General features: G+C 46.3%; 1 protein-coding gene across 2 annotated transcripts in view; it reads left to right on the top strand.

The window, feature by feature from the left end:
* The window catches only part of atp8a1 (ATPase phospholipid transporting 8A1), a 59,597-nt gene that overhangs the window by 33,129 nt on the left and 10,017 nt on the right, over positions 1-16,451 (top strand). For both annotated transcript variants that reach the window (XM_068715157.1, XM_068715156.1), the window contains 6 exons: positions 3,148-3,222; positions 4,724-4,846; positions 9,321-9,399; positions 10,626-10,687; positions 10,947-11,003; positions 11,336-11,443. In XM_068715157.1, coding sequence (XP_068571258.1) covers positions 3,148-3,222; positions 4,724-4,846; positions 9,321-9,399; positions 10,626-10,687; positions 10,947-11,003; positions 11,336-11,443 — 504 coding nt within the window. The remainder of the gene's footprint in view (positions 1-3,147; positions 3,223-4,723; positions 4,847-9,320; positions 9,400-10,625; positions 10,688-10,946; positions 11,004-11,335; positions 11,444-16,451) is intronic.

The following is a 16,451-nucleotide window of genomic DNA, read 5'->3' as shown; positions in this document are numbered from 1 at the left end:
TGTGACTGCCTGAGGGTTAATTGTGAGTCAGAAAGTGAGGCTGTCTCTCCGGCGGATGATTGACTGACAGCTGGAACTGCTTCACAGTGTTTCTCCTGGCTTTCCTCGTGCTGTTGATTATGGTTTGCATTCCTTTTCCTAATCAGTTAGGGGGAACAGTTTAACCTTCTGATCACGCTTGAAGACTATCTAATGGTAAAAGGCGGTTATAATCACTCAAAACATTTATTAAACAACGCTGCCCAGTGCAATGACGACCGTTAAGCAGAATTCATATCTCCTACTTCGCTACAAATTACACCATTTAACTAGAGAACGGGAGTGAAAAGAATTGAACTCGGCCACATCCAAGCTGAGAGAACCTTTCCAAAAGGAAGCCATAGCAACTTCATTCAAATGACCCATCCAGCTGGCCACTCGTGTTTGATTGACACGCTGCCAGGCTGCTACAGAAGGGGGCTGATGGACAAGTGGCATTTATGAGGCAATTACACGAACGCTCATTCAGTGAAGTTAGAGACGGCTCAGAGTTGCAGAGCAAAGCTTGCCGACCGTTGCGCGCTGAATGAAGCCACAAAGGACGTGCCTGGCATTGTAAGGCTGCTTGTGTTTGTAGCGCCACATATTTCCAGCATATTTATCAGCTCCCTTCTTTATGGCCCTCTTCATTCTTCGCTTGCTTTGTGTATGAATTCTATTAGCAGTTCTGCAGTGCTAAGCTTAAGAGTATCAGGACTCACATTGTTGAAGGACAAATGTCATGCTCTCTCTCCCCCCCCCACCCACCCCCACCATAGCCACTTCTAGACCAGGCCCGCGGCGGGGCTGTGGAGCAGCCTCGGAATCAGTGATTTTTGATTCGCTGATGAATATGCAAGACGTCTTCTTATCGGCTAGCCGCTGCCCAATCCCCCACCCCCCCCCCCTTTTTTTTTTTCTTAACCGCCGCTTCCCTCCATTACTGTTTTTCACGATGTGCAGTCGGGGAGAGAGGCCAGCCACACCCCTCCGCTGAGTGGCACTCAATGAGGAGAAGAAAGGGGGGTGGGGGGGGGGGGGGGGGAGAAGAAAAAAAAAAAATCCTGCCTGGTACTTCCCCTAATGAGCAAATCAATGCATCTGTCCCTCAAGAGATGGGAGTGGGAGAAAAAGAGAGAAGCTATTGGGACCCCAAGGACCAGGCCAAAACACTCACACAGAGGCAGCTACCACATGCTATGAATAGGAGCCTTTTTTAACTTAGCACAACAATATATCGGCCCAGAGCCTCTCATTGGGCAGAGCTGTAATTAATTCAGCAGTTTGACCTAGTCGCTAGCTTCTCGTTACCGGTGCGTGAGCCACGCTAATGGTCTCAAAGTATTTTCAGCAAGCCGAGACCCAAAATCACCCTAAAAACTATTCTTGCGCTGCCAACAGATGTACCGTGTATATATATATATATATATATATATATATATATATATACCTTCCTGATTCTCAGGGCTACCCTGAGAACATCCCATGTGAATTTGAAACGAGGCCCCCCCCCCCCCCCCCCCATATAAAGGAAACGACATCATGGTAGAGTGCACCTGATGGAGAGGAAGGCTGGATCTGCGATGGGTGGGTGTGTCAGAGAGGGGCAGGGTTCGAGGGGGCACAATCATAAACACAGGCCTCGTCTATAGGCAGCCACCCCCGCCACCTCACCAGGGGAATGAAGGGCTGTGTGAGTGGTGGAGGGGGGGGGGGGTGACAGACATTTGTTTTCATGCATATGCTTTACACGATTAAATGGGAAAGGGCCAGTGGCAGATTGGTAGTGGTCGTGTAGAGAGCTGCTGCTGGGGCTGCCGGGGCCCTCAGACAGGCTTTGTCCCAATCTGAGAATTTGTAGCAGTTCATGCCTTCATAATGAAGTTAAATGAAGCGAGGAAATGCTTGCTTGGCCACGGCCAGAACGCAGCACCCCCGATGCGTTACCGAGACAGATCTGGCGTGAGCGAGAGCTGGTTCTGGACCACGAAGTGTCAAAACTCTTGATTCACCATCGGCGTACGAGCAGTTTTTAGATTTTGCACATGTCGTTTTTTCCTCCAGAATGTGTCAGGAAAATCTGCTTTACAAAAATAAAGAAATCAATGCCTGCCATTTTTTTTTTTTCCTACTAGATTCTGTATTTCAACTTCTCTACTCGCACGCTAATATAGTTCACTCACTATACCTGGCTCCTGTCCTGGTCTTGGAGGCATTGTTTTGTTTGTACAAGTATGACCAGTCAAGATACGCGATAAGCCTCATCTCCACCCAGCATATGTTTTGCATTACCTCTGTCTCCCTTTCCTGACGCGATATATCAAAGTCTCCATCATTCACAGTCCCGCAGCCCCGACTCTGCCCCTATAACTAACCTCCTTTGTCACCCACTTGTCTTCGGATAGATCAAGGAGGGAAATAGTGGGCTTGATGTATGTTTGTAGGTAATCCCGTGATGAATCCAGTCTGCAATTTGCATCATGGAGGTGGCATCTGGTGGTCTAGGCTTTCCCACCGTCACTCAGACGGGTTCTGTTGTGGCCGTTTGAAACCTGTACGTACTGAGACCAATGACATGATCACAGGGCGGCGCTTCAAACAAAGCCACATTTAGTTTAGTTACATTTACTGTTTTTATTCTCCTTACTCCCATAACAAACACGTTTGCAAGATGCATCACTCATGCGATGATTTTAAAGATATATATTAGCTCAGAAGCTTCTCGCTCGTCAGTGTTTTTCACATTATAAGACTCCTTTCTGAAGTCTCTGCTGTGATAAGAGAGTGAAGAATGCAGTGCGACGGAAAAATGGATCGCAAGTCTGCAGACACAGCGAGCCCATCTCAATTCTGATAATGGTAGCCACTCGCCCTCACTATCACTAATGGAAAGCATATACTCAAAGGGCAATTAGAGAGACTGCAGTGATTTACTGTTTTCCTCATCTAGTTTGAGTGAAGCCTACAGGATCAAATTCATGACCGAGTGACTTACTGATTAAAATGACAGAAATGAGAGCGTGAGATGTGAGTAAACCAGATCTGTGATCATTGCTTACTGTTCTTATTTCCACTGCTCTTAACTCTTTCTTTATGTCTTTTTTTTCTTTTTTTTTTTGTCTCCTTTAGATCTGGTTCGCGTTCGTCAATGGCTTCTCAGGCCAAATCCTGTTTGAACGCTGGTGCATCGGCTTGTACAACGTGGTGAGTGTCGATAAAGTTCACTTTACTCCTTTACCCCGCCGCACCAAAACTGATCCCTTTACTGCGTGACTATGTCTTCAACGTCTTTAAAAAAAACACTTCTTCGTTATTTATGACCTGTTGTCAAGACCATATTCCCTCCGTGCTCTTAACTATGTTCTGAATAAGAAAGAACAACAGCTTTTGCTTGCCCCAAAGAGTGTAGTTAGCCAGGGCAGCACGTTTGAATGATAAAAAGAATACGAGGAATGGAGCAGGCTGCTGATGTAGGGGGTCCCTCAGGGCTCTGTAACGGGACCACTCCTAATGAACTCATATTTCATATCTGTCATGAATTAAGTAGAAGTAAAACATGTGCATCTGCGAGTCTGATCTTTAATACCACGCCGCGAAGCCCACAAGAAGTTGATGTGTAACTTTAAACTGTTTACTAAAATCAACTCGATTCAATAAACAGAAATTAATGAGAGAAGCGTTAGGTTGATTTTTTTATCGGCCTCAAATGGAAGACATTTTTTGGTGGGCCAAAACTGTCAAGTGAGAAGGATATTTCGACAGCTCTGCCTCTTGCATTCATTCCATAATAAACCACCTCCAGGACTGTAGGGGTGGGAAGTTCAGTTCAGTCTTTTACTTTATCCAAAAAAAAAAAAAAAAAAACGGGAGGGAATTCCTCCGGCTCAGTGGGAGTTGTCGGAAGCAGTGGGCTGAATCCGCCCCTCAATGGAGGTCTTCCTGGGCCTGGCTCAGAATAAGAAAGGAGCCCATTGGAGCATGTCCTGTGGCCTGCTGCTCCTGCAGACTGAGTCCTGCAGACTCCCATTCCAGATGGGGTTTCAGGGAACTCACACCAACTGACCCACTGAGGGCCCCCCCACCCCACCCCCCCCAGCCACACAATACCATCACTCCTCGCTCTCTCAGCAAGCAACATTACAACACCGCTAAGAGACTACACATCAGCCGGGCTTAAATACCGGCTTCTTAGTCGAGAGCATCGCAGATGTTTGCTGGAGATGGGTTTTGCATATGAACGGACTTGAAGCATGACAAATCGAAATAAGAAACCCTGAAGGGTTTTAAGGTCAATGGTTTTCAGTGATGTAAAATAAAGAAAATGGAAAGTGTAGAACACAATATGGCAAATTGCCATAATCAGACATGAGATCCAACTGCTTACAATGTGCATACGCAGTAGTTTTATACATTTAGTAGAGTTTGTAAAGTGATTTTGGCTTTTGGCTGCATACATATTTGTCCTGTAATACCTAGAGTACATGTTTGGTTGGTCAGATGTGATTGAAAGCTCTTAAAAATAGTTTGCATGTGGCCTTTTACTGTTCCAAAGATTAATAAGATATCATTTTTACGCTTAACAATGTGTTAGACAAGAGGAATGTGAATGTCATCGCTTGTGATTTCAGAACAATAAAGGAAGTGACGGTTTGTGTGGCTTTCATTTCTCTGATGTTTCTCTCTGCGTGTTTTTCTCCTTGTGCAGATCTTCACTGCTCTGCCTCCTCTCACCCTGGGAATATTTGAGCGCTCCTGCAGGAAAGAGAACATGCTGAAATACCCAGAACTCTACAAAACCTCCCAGAATGCTATGGGCTTCAATACAAAGGTAGCACTAGTTTCTGTCAGTAAAACACGTGACCAGATTTAAATACTATCGGAGGACTTTTTATTTTCACTTTGGTCTTTTTGTTGCGTCGTCTTGAGTGACTCTCCTTTCAAAATCGTTTCCGGTCTCTCCAGTAAAAGTTCTTGAGAAGAAATTTCTCCAAATCTAGTGACTATTCGTTGAATATGTTGCCGTTTTCTAATTTACTACTTAAATACCGAATCACCTCTGGAAGATGTTCAACTTCTAAAAGGGGAGTATCGTTCCCCACCGTTTTGGTAATTATATCCAGCTCAGCTGGTATTAACTGTCACCAAACGCATCTGGTAATTTTCCATTGTATCTTTTAAAATTGAGAATTAATTTTGTGCTCCACCACACAAATGCAAAGGTCAAGCGTTTCATCTCTTGCAACCAATTACCATCAAATTAATGAGCGAGATGTTGTTGTTCAGGACCGATGCGTCTCCCGTCACAGTGACCTGGCAGCCGTAGTCGGTGGGTCTCCGGTCGTAGACGGGTTTGGCCCGGCGTGAGCTATTCTGTCTGGTTATAAGGGCCGTCCATTAGCTTCCCCCCCCTCCCCCCCCGCTGGTAATAAAGACGTCTCCTCCTTTCTCCATGCTGAGCCAGAGCCCCGGACCCTCCTCACAGGCGTGGTGACCTGGTTAGCGCAGCGTGGAGGTGGATTAAAGACGGATTGGCCATGGCGGTCAGGGGCAGGGAAGGTCAGATAGAGTGGGGTGTGTGTGTGTGGGGGGGGGGGGGGGGGGGGGGGGCAGAAAGAATCGTGGAACGGAGAGAGTGTGCTGTCATTGTGTGGCGCCGTTTGTTGCGGAAAATTATGCAATTTGTTTAAGTGAGGGAGTTGTTTGTTCTGAGAGCAAAGCTGTCAGGTTTGAGTTGAACCCATCCAGGACCACACTGACTGTGTCCTGAATGCATCTTCAGAGAGAGAGAGAGAGAGAGAGAGAGAGAGAGAGAGAGCTGCAACGATAACTTTTATTATTTATTAGAAAATGAGTTGGCAACTATTTGATAGTCGGAACGTTTTTTGATTTGTTTTGGTTTTTTGGTTATGCTTCTCAAGCTGCTCAACTGTGACGATGTATGATAGTTAACTGGATACTTTTGGGGTTTTTGACTGTTGTACCAATAAAACAAGCAATTTGAATTCATCATGCTGGTCTGCAGGAAATTCTAACAAAGTTACAGAAATATTTTTAGATTAAACTCGTGATTAATGAACACGCTCTTGTTCGTTTTAAGTAAATCCACTACTCGTTGTTGTTTTCCATAATGAATGTTGCTGCAAGGACCTTTTAACTGGTTATGAAACGGTCTCAACTTAATACTGAAGCCTCTATATGATCTTCATAAGCAAACGCGACCATCAGCTAGAATATCGGCTACATGTAAGTGTATACAGTTATTCTTATTTACCCGCAAAATCGGAGGAAACGATTTATGCCACGCATGGTTCAAACTCCTTTTTTAGCTCAGTCTGAGCGACCAGCCCCGCTGCAGATAGACCCAGATCCGGTTCTGTTGCCACCTTCGACCCGCAGTCGTAGCTCTGGCGGGAGTTGGAGAGCCCTGCGCCCGGGCAGCGGCAGCGGCAGCGGCAGCGGCAGCGAGGCTTTTGTCTCCCTGCGCTGCCAGGCCCCGCTGGGAGCCAAAACCAACACCACGCTGCTGGAGGCCCGGGCCGTATCGCTGGGCCTGCTGGAGGGAAAAGAGGCACGGCAAAAACCAGAACAAGGATGCGCCGGGCCAGACTTCCGGGCCCTGCTGCAGTAGAATGAGAGGTTTTTCTAAAGGGGATTCTGGTGCCCTGAACACTTCCGCTTTTTGTCCACAAGACAAGAATGTAGAGAAAATGAAAAGTTCCTGGTTGTAGCTTCAAGGAAAGTTGAACACATAGAGCTCATTTGGTTTGACCCGCTGTGCACAGAATGGGTGGTTGTTGTCGGTAGATGTATCGTTGGATCACGGTCCTCACAACCGCTGATTTAAACGTCGAACATTTGGTTTATAGGGTGTTATAGGGTGGATTTCCCTCCATTAACTATTTTTTTGAAGACTTTTAAAGACTGCCAAAAAAGGGTCACAAAAGTATGCGTCTGATAGTTGGAGGAAAATTAACCTCAATTTTGTTTGGGCCACATTTTCCAAGACCCATAAATGATGACTCGGCCAGGTCAGCAGGTTGTTTTTGCTGGCTTGTCCTCTCTTTTCCCGAGATATTTTCCTTGCAGCTGGCCCCGAGGCGAGGCGAGAAAATCCAGCAGGAATTTGGCCCCTCGAAAGCCCGTCTTTCTGCACGCATGGCTCTTTTGTACACAACAGATACTGTCTTTGTGAATTAAAGCTGTTTGTGTTGAGGTGAGAGGAGGGAGTGACTGAGGACGTTGGAGCCTCATGTGCCGCCTTGTTCACTTTTAATTCCATATACCTTGACGCTTGAGTCACTCTAATAAACCAGGCTCCCCTCCATGGGGTCGTCATTACGGTAGTTTACCAGCAACTATCACCTCTAAACAGCACTTTTCTCTTCTTGCCTCTTACTGGTTCAAAAGAAACGGGAAGGGGGGGGGGGGGGGGGGGGGCAGTTCTGGGAATATTTGGTTCAATATTAATTACCAGCATTCATGTTTTTTTTGGCAATTAGGACTCGCCACAAAGGGCAGAATCTTTACAGGACAGACCGGGCATTCATTCATTCATGGGCGATCCCGAGCAACTTGCTGGGATACAAGGGAAAGAAAGAGAGCAGGGTGGCTGGAGGGGTGAACGTGAGGATCCCACTGTGACAAATGATTATGAACATCTATTGATTTCATTAGCAGTCGTTGTTGTGGAGGGGAAACCAGGGCTTGTCTGCACCCCACGGTGAGGAGGGTGGAGGAGAGAGCTGTGCTCGTCAAACGGGAGCTAATTGGCATAAACTTGATGCGATTGCAACATTGGTGATAATTTAGCCCACATTTGACCACAGAGGTAGATGGGTGGATGTAGGGGGGGGGGGGGGGGTTGGTTGTTTCAGCCAGCCCCCCCGCTCAGTGTATTGGGTTTTGTGGTACACAGTGAGAGGGTGAGGTAATCCTGGAGGGGGGGGCTGCTATGGGAATTTGTTTGGTCGATAGGAAAGGTGAGGAGGTCGTGCCACAAAGACTCGTTGTCTAGAACAAGACTCTTTTCCGTTCGCCCTGTCTGGCTTTACTCCTCTTCCACCGTGTTGGAATAACCCTGCGCTGTTAGTTTTTTGTTAGTTATTCCAAAATGACTCAAACCTGCGGAAATCCCAAGACATTTGGACTCTCCGGGCGTCCATTGTGTCTCGAATAAGCCGTGTTTCACTGACAGATTTGCTGAAGTTCTGTTGAAAAGAGCTTTTGAGAAAGAGGCCAAAGATTAAAAACGTGAAGCTTTTATTTTTCCCTCCGTCAGCCGTTTTACTCTCTGGGTTTGATGCGTTTTTCAGCTCTCGCAAGTAAACGCCCGCCGTCTGGGTCAGCACGGGGGGGGGGAAAGGGGGCACAAATGTGGAGCAGTGTTTTTTTGGCAGAAAAGATTTCACGGCTGTTTCATGCTACATCGCCCATTAGTGTTTCGTTTGGCTCTGGCGTTGCATAATGTAAATTTGAAACAAGGTGGTTTTGGAGTGGGGAGTGTTGACTTTAAACAACTCGCCCCAAAGTCTGCATGCTCGCGCACACGGACGCACGGATTGCGGTCCGCGCCACGGTTTTCCAGGCCCTTAATAATGACCACGAAAGCAGCTTAATCTCCGTCAGGTCTGTCACTCTCGCTGCGTGTGCGTCTAGACTGATTTGCGCTTGTTTAAACTCTCCTGTCATTTATTTCTACACCAGTTAAAATTCTCACATGAAACGACCAAAGCCTAATGAAATGTTACGAGGAAAGCCTCACACCAGCGGCACGTGTATTCATGTTCTTATTGTCGAGGCGAGGAGCGATATTTCACCGCTTCTTACGCTCCTTGTTTTTTTTTTCGTTTAATATGATGAAGAGTTAAAAACCCGCACACCGACGCCGCCTACTTGCCTTTCGCTGCTCATACGAACACTCGGCAGCCTCTCTCTCTCTCTCTCTCTCTCTCTCTCTCTCTCTCTCTCTCTCTCTCTCTCTCTCTCTCCTCTCCCCCATAACACACACAGAGAATATACAACGTGTCTGTCAGCGGGGTGGCCATTCAGCAAGGAGGCCCCGACAAAACCGCCACTTAGCCTAGCGCTGGGCTGGCACAAAGGGCCCAGGTCAGGGGTCACTTGGAAGGCTGGAGCTCCCCACACCCTTTTCTCATGCTTTTTTTTTTTTCTCTCTCTCTCTCTCCGTCTCCCTCTCTCTCTCTTCTTTGAAATCTCCTGCCGCCTCCAACCCCCCCCACCCCTCTCTCTTCCTCCTCCTCCGTCCCCTCCATCCTTCTCCCCTCTCTTTTTTTTTTTTGCAGGTCTTCTGGGCCCATTGTCTGAACGGCCTCTTCCACTCCGTCATCCTCTTCTGGTTCCCCCTCAAAGCCTTCCAGCATGGTAAGTAGCTCCCAGAGAGTCGGCCACGGCCCTCGGTGGACCCGGCGTACGAAGAGGGAGGACAGTCAAACACACATACTTTGTCTTAATTAGTTCTCTCTTCAACCGCCCAGTCATGAATTACAAACATGTGTGCGCTCTGGCGAGAGCGACGCACACTAACAAGCTCGTGTTTGCGCCCGGTTGGTGTGCGTGACCTGCTGAAACGCTTGTGCACACTGTTATTCACACTTACTTCATTTTTATAAAACGCACCGGCCGGATTCAAGCGTTCCAGGTGACTGTTCAGCGCAGACAGTGATGCTTTTCATCCCAACGGACACCGATCGGTCTCTTTCTGCGCGCAGTTCATTTCGAATTTGATTCACGACCGCTTTATTTATCCAGATAAGGTCAATTGCGCGTGTTTGTGCACATTGAGATGCAAGGGTTCTATGTGCGAGTGGGGGAGTGGGGGGGGGGGGGGGGGGGGGGGGGTCTTGTGGCTTAAGTCTTTGCTGGCCAGAGCAGAGGACCACACAAGCTTGTGCCTGCTCTCTCGCACAAAGGGCGCCGAGTCCCTTCACTCTGACTGACAGGCTGTCAGCAAAGCCTCAGCGCTCACAAGACATGTGACCAGCCGGAAGTGAAAGCAGAGGGAGCCCTCTCTCTCTTTCTTTCTTCGCTGGCAGCGGTCGCACACTGCTTGATATCTTAGCCTCGGCCCAAAACACACGTGGGCAGTTTGAAGCGACGCGTCGGTTTGATTCGCAGTTCATTTCTGTTTTATTCATTTCGGAAACACTTCGGACTTCTGTTTTAGGAAAGTCTTCTCAGCGGGTTGGATTCCAATTTCAATAAATAAACATTTTGTCATGGGCTTTCTATTTCAGCAGCGAATTAGCCAGAACTTTTTTTTTTTTAATTTCTGACCGTGATTAATGGACAGCAAGTTCAGCCTTTCAGCGTAACTGATGGCTCCTTGCAGAAACACTCCGTCCTCATAGTTGCGAAAGACAAAATGAACGTTCCAGCCTCTGTCGAAGCAGCATTTTGACTGTGCTTTTCACTTCACTTTCCCATCTCCACTTTTATATCCGAGCATTTTGCGCCAAGGTTCACACTGATCCTCGGTGCTGTCTGGTTGTTTACTCTTCGGACCACCTAATGGACCTCTGTATGAAACCCAAGGGCTGAAAGGAGACAGCCTCGGCCCTAAAAGCTTCTGTTGTTGATTACCTTCACAGATACAGTTTTTGGCAACGGAAGAACTCCAGACTATCTCCTCTTAGGCAACATGGTTTACACAGTAAGTGCACCAATCTTCTTGACAGCCAGTGTTAAACGCTTTGGGTGTCAGAGCCAAGTGTTATCCAATTTCTGTGAATAAACATCACATGTTTCTTTTCTTAAGTCTTTCCTTTTGCCTGCTGATATTTCCCTCTTTTTTTTTAAAAATTCTGTTCAGTGTGTAAAACAAAACATATTTTTTGATGCACTTCCTTTGACCGATTTGAGGTATTGAACAGGGATTTGGTTTAACGTCAGTTTGATTTATGTCTCCACAGTTTGTGGTCATCACAGTTTGTCTTAAAGCCGGCCTTGAGACTTCGTCCTGGACCATGGTAGGTTTGGTGGCTCCGTCCTCTCTCCCTAAGGTTCTGCTATCTCTTTCCAGTTTCCTGCATTTTATATGACCAACGACACTTGTGACATATTTTGCATCCTCCTCTTACCTCCGAGTCTCTTTATGGTTTGTTTCCCTCTGAGCTAGTAACCGTAAACTGTGCCGTATGGTAAACTCCTTCAAGTAGCTAGAAGCCACTCGATGTGAACTTTTATGCCCAAATTGTAATAATAGCAACAAACAAAGACAGTATAATGTATTAAAAAAAAGGTGTGTATGGCCTTGTCCAGAAAATGAAGAGTTCTGTTTCCTCTGATCCTCCACCAACAGTTCAGTCACATCGCTATTTGGGGAAGCATCGGCCTGTGGGTGGTGTTTTTCATTATCTACTCCTCCCTGTGGCCCCTCATCCCTCTGGCTCCCGACATGTCAGGAGAGGTAAGCACACACACACACACACACACACACACACACACACACACACATGCATGCTAGCATGTACTCGTACACATGCTTACACATCTGCACTAGAGGCTGATGTGTTTTTTTTGGGGGGGTGGGGGGGGGATTCCCTCTCCTCTCCTCTCCTCTCCTCTCCTCTCCTCTCCTCTCCTCTCCTCTCCTCTTGCTTCCTGTGCAGTCAGTAGGTGTGGAGCAGGAAGGAGCTCGGCGCAGGAGTGGGAGTTAATATAATATGTATATATGTGTATACACACACCTTTACATTCTTGTAAATGGATACTGATTCATAAAATGTTTTGTATAAAATACATAGTTTTGGATAGATAAATACGTGTCTCTCTTGCCTACATACACAACTTAGAATAATATTCAAATATAAGACCCACAGGAACGGATTGGGACGCGAAAGGAGGGTGGTTTTTTTTTTTGTGTTTTGTGGGAGTGGGATGGGACAGGAATGAAAACACAAACACTCTCTGTCTCCACGTCAACAGCTTCCTCCGGTACTGAAGGGACCGCCGATAGAGTCGTCTTATCACTGACAGAGCCGCGGTGCCTCATAACTCATTCCGCCACAGACGCATGCTGGTGGGAAGTTTCCGAGTCAAACTTGACACGGGTCTTTGTAAGGCGAGCCAGAGGGTTGTAAACTGTCAAATCTCTGGCTTGTGTTGCAGAATGACTTAATTGGGCCAATTAGCACAATGTTTGTGTTACTCTGCCCTCCCTCGACTCAGTGACACTGCAGCAGTGGAGCGGTGTGGAGGCTGAGGACGTACTTGGTACGCACACACTGATGTCTCACAAATCGTCCCATCAAATTGGTTGAAATGCACTTTAACGTTCTTTAAACGTTAAAGAACAGATCCGATTTAAAAAAAAAAAAAAAAAGGCCCCTACATTTATTTATTTTTTTTACACTGTTTACTTGTTTGAGTTGTTGTTTACATGTGAAAGAGGCTACTGTCTCGCTGGGTCACCGCAGGTGGTTAATGAGAGCCTATTAACCACAGGTGACATTTCCCAGTGCATTCTGGGGTGGAGAAGGAGGCATCTTTTCATTAGGGAACAAGAACACAGTAGGAGGCTATTCAAAGAAAAAAAAGAAAAAAGGCTGGCACCACACAGCATGCAGTAGAAGAATATCTGTCTAAACTGGGATTCTGTGTGTGTGTGTGTGTGTGTGTGTGTGTGTGTGTGTGTGTGTGTGTGTGTGTGTGTGTGTGTGTGTGTGTGTGTGTGTGTGTGTGTGTGTGTGTGTGTCCCCCGTCTGAGATAATGCTTCTGGCATTCGGGGACTCTGTGAATGTGTAGATTGTAACACAGTTCGTTACAGAGCGCGTTCCATCGTTTCCGGGAGTTCATAACTTTGCACCGGTTTTGGTCATATTGGATGGGAAACCCTGAGATGTCGGACATATGTGAGATGATTTAGAACAGACTGAATGGCAGCTCACTAGAAAGATCTTTGACTGCGTGCGTTGTTGAGGTGAAACACAGGTTACAGCGTAATAATCACAATGCTAAATGTAAATTGATCCTCATGTAAACGCTAAGACCTGATGTCTCATGATAAATGTTTGCTCATATGCTTATTTAAAGCAAAAGATTGACGTTTTGGGAAATACACTTCGCTTTTTATCATATCTTTCTGATTAAAAATAAGAATACAGTTTGCAGCAGCAGCAGCGGCGCTTAAAGTCGAAGCTTAGTTTACGGTCTCTGTAGTGAAGCCGGTGCGAGGCGTTGTGCACTAAGGGTGGCCGTGATGCTTGAAGCTACTGTCACAAATGGTTTACTGATAAAAAGCACAACTTACAGGTCTGGGGATTACACAGAGAAGGCCGATTTGTTTTTAGATGCTTTAGAAACAGGAGGTCTTCAAACATCTTTATTTCAGTAGATATATTTTGCAGCCAAATCTGTAGCTTCAGATTTACTAAACGGACATGAGAGTGGTATCAATCTTCTCAAACTATCTCTCTGCCTGAAAGTTTAATTTCCCACGATGGTGAACTATTCCTTTTGTAATAAATGTCTTTATACTTTTGAGCAGATCTTAGAAACTTTTTTTGCAGCAGATTTGAGCAAAAAGAGGTTTAAGGACTGAAGACAAAATGTGTATTTTATATTTTATCAACATTTTAAGTTGGTGGTGAACAGTATTTAATAGCATTTTAAGTCCATGACAGCTTTGCACTTGTATGTGCATGACGCAATAAATAGATCAAACTGACTGCGCACACACACACACACACACACACACACACACACACACACACACACACACACACTACGACGATGGGTATTCACTCTATCCCCCGTTCATGAAGCCCGGTGCTTTCATCCTCGCCCTGCAGCACTTGACTGAAGACAGTAATGGTGTCCTGTGGGTAGTTGGTAACCCTACGCCGCTGCCCCAACTCCTCGAGGATGCCAGTACTTCATCAAACGGGGACGCATCTCTCCGAAACCCGAGAAGGCATCAGAGACCCCCGCAGCCTCTGGAGATTGTTCTCATGCTCGATGCGAGCCTCGCATACTTTCACCGCGGCCTCCTCCACGTGTGCTTGACTCTTCAAATATCATGTCATGCTTTCTGTCCTTCCATCAATGTTCTCTATCACTCCGTCTCTTTTACTTTTTTTGCATCAGCTTCCCCCCCCCCCCCCCCCCCCCCCTCTCTTTGTTCTCTTTTTGTTCACCCCTCTCTGTCACCCTGCCAGTCGGAAAAAAAAAAAAAACCCTGCCCGAGGGCCAAACAACATAACAGACACCAGAACTCCTTTCTCCTCCCGCTTCTGCTCTCGCCACGCTACGCAGCCCCACCGCCTTTAACCAGAGACGCTAAGCAGCGCTCGGCTGCACGTGAACACATTCATCAACGTCGGGCTGAATGTTCTTTGGACGATTGACAAGGCAGGTGCGGGATCCCGCCACGAAAAACGCAATAAAATAGCTAGCGTGCTTTTTCACAGGTACTTCCTGGTTCATCCCGTTTGCACCTCATAAAAAAAAAAAAAGTCTGACACAGATATCAAAAAGAAAATGTGAGATTATTCCGTTGAAGCCGTGTAATCTGCCCCACTAAGCCGCTTAGCTTCACCTCAGGAGACGTCTCTCAGGGCTCTTGTCACACTGACCTGCTGACTTGCATCTGCTTTCAACACAGCTGTCTTCTGTACGGTTCTATTTTCTCTCGCGTCTTTTCTCGCACTCGCCTTTTTTTTTTTTTTTTTGCTATTTTTCCCAATTTCTGAATCGAGCGGGTCTCACACAGACTCGAGCGTTTGTCGTCGGCGCATGGATCAGCGAGGTTTCTGCTCGGGTGACGAGAAACATTTCCTCAGGAAGGAATCGCATTTACCGAGAAGTTTGATGATGTGTAGAATGCCGGGAATCCACTCGGGACTATCTGTGAGATATTGAAGAGATTAAGAGCAGGAATAAAAAATTTTTTTAAAAAGTTTGGTTATTTTGGAGCTTTATCTCGCTAAGTGTTCAGTTTGATGGTCACTAAGAGTGAAAACACAGACTCCACTTATCTGAACAATGCGCTGCAGGAAACATGGATGTGCGGGTTAAGTTGCAAAAATGATTAGATCCTCGGGTTCTGTGATTCTTGTCTTGAAGCCACACATTCTTTCCCTGCTTTGATAATGCACTCGATTTAAGGATCACAGCAGTGCTTTGCACATTTTAGTCCATTGTGTATTCTTTACCCTCCAGGCAGTCACTGTTTTTTTTTTTTTTTTTTGGAAACCAACTCGAAGAGAAACTTGAAACTCTGCTCAAGACAAGTAATCCATCAAAGTTAACACTAAGACATCTTTTAGTTTTGTCTGGCTATTGTTGCTGTACCAGAGAGGGCAGGTTGATCTGAAAACAGGTGATGAATTCACGTGTTCCAACATGCAAGATTTGAGAGCTGCCAACATTTTTCCCGATACATCAAAAAGGATGCTAGTGAAGGATGCTCTTCTCTGAATGAAGAGCATCCTGAATTTCAAATAGATGGTATAAAAACGAGGGCCTTTTTTTATGAAATGTTGCGCCCTTTGCAGGAACTCGTCTTCTTCTGGGGATCAAACGTGACCCGGCGATGTTATTACTGACCCCTGTTCATCACTGCTGTTGACTTAGTCCCTCAGTGGTACTTGTGGAATCCTGCTGGTCCTTCTTTAAGACTCACGAGGAGCGTCGTCTTCGTTACCCAGATCTCTTCTTCCTCCCTCGGCTAATGATTGATGAACGCCACAACGTGCACAGTGTTAGAGAGAGGAACACACACTGTAAATCACGTGTGTGTGTGTGTGTGTGTGTGTGTGTGTGTGTGTGTGTGTGTGTGTGTGTGTAGTGTTTATGTAAGGAATTTCTTTTCTCTGTTGTTCTAGTCGATGTCTCGCTGTCTTTGTGAGGCGACACGCAGAGAGCATAGAGTGCATGAAGGACCCAGCTGAGAAAGTCCTTGTTTGTTTTACACCTTGACCTCTTTTTTTTTGGGGGGGGGGGGGGGGGGGGGGGGGTTATTGGCTGGTTTATCTCTGCCGATGACATTTGGGGGATTTGTGGATTTGCCTTTTTTGCTCTCTTTTATTTGCTTTCTTTGACTGGGTGTGCTTCTTTCTGCCATCCTCAGGCCTCTGGTTCTGCTGTACTGTGCTGTGTTGGCTACCTATTTATTCATGAGACGTTTTAACTTTGTATTCATTAAAAAAAAAAAAAAAAGGATTGGAGCCCCGTTTGGCCAAATGTTTAGTTTCATCCTCAATTGCCCTCTCCTGTCCTTGAAGCCAGCATGCACGGTGTTGAATTCTGCCAAATTAGATGGTCAACGTGGGTCGATGCAGACGGGATTCAACTACCTGTGAGGTGAATAGTGGAGTAGTTGATTACCTCAATTTCCATTACAATGGCGGCATTAACATAACTCAAACCGCTGACTGCAGGCTTTCTTTAACATGATCAGCCAGGTGTCAGATCC

Source organism: Cebidichthys violaceus, unplaced genomic scaffold (genome assembly GCF_023349555.1).
Source record: "Cebidichthys violaceus isolate CVI_PGR_0920_01 unplaced genomic scaffold, fCebVio1.0.p SCAF_2, whole genome shotgun sequence".
Lineage (NCBI taxonomy): Eukaryota > Metazoa > Chordata > Actinopteri > Perciformes > Stichaeidae > Cebidichthys > Cebidichthys violaceus.
The sequence above is the reverse complement of the archived record's forward strand: the minus strand, read 5'-3'. Positions and strand labels throughout refer to the sequence as shown.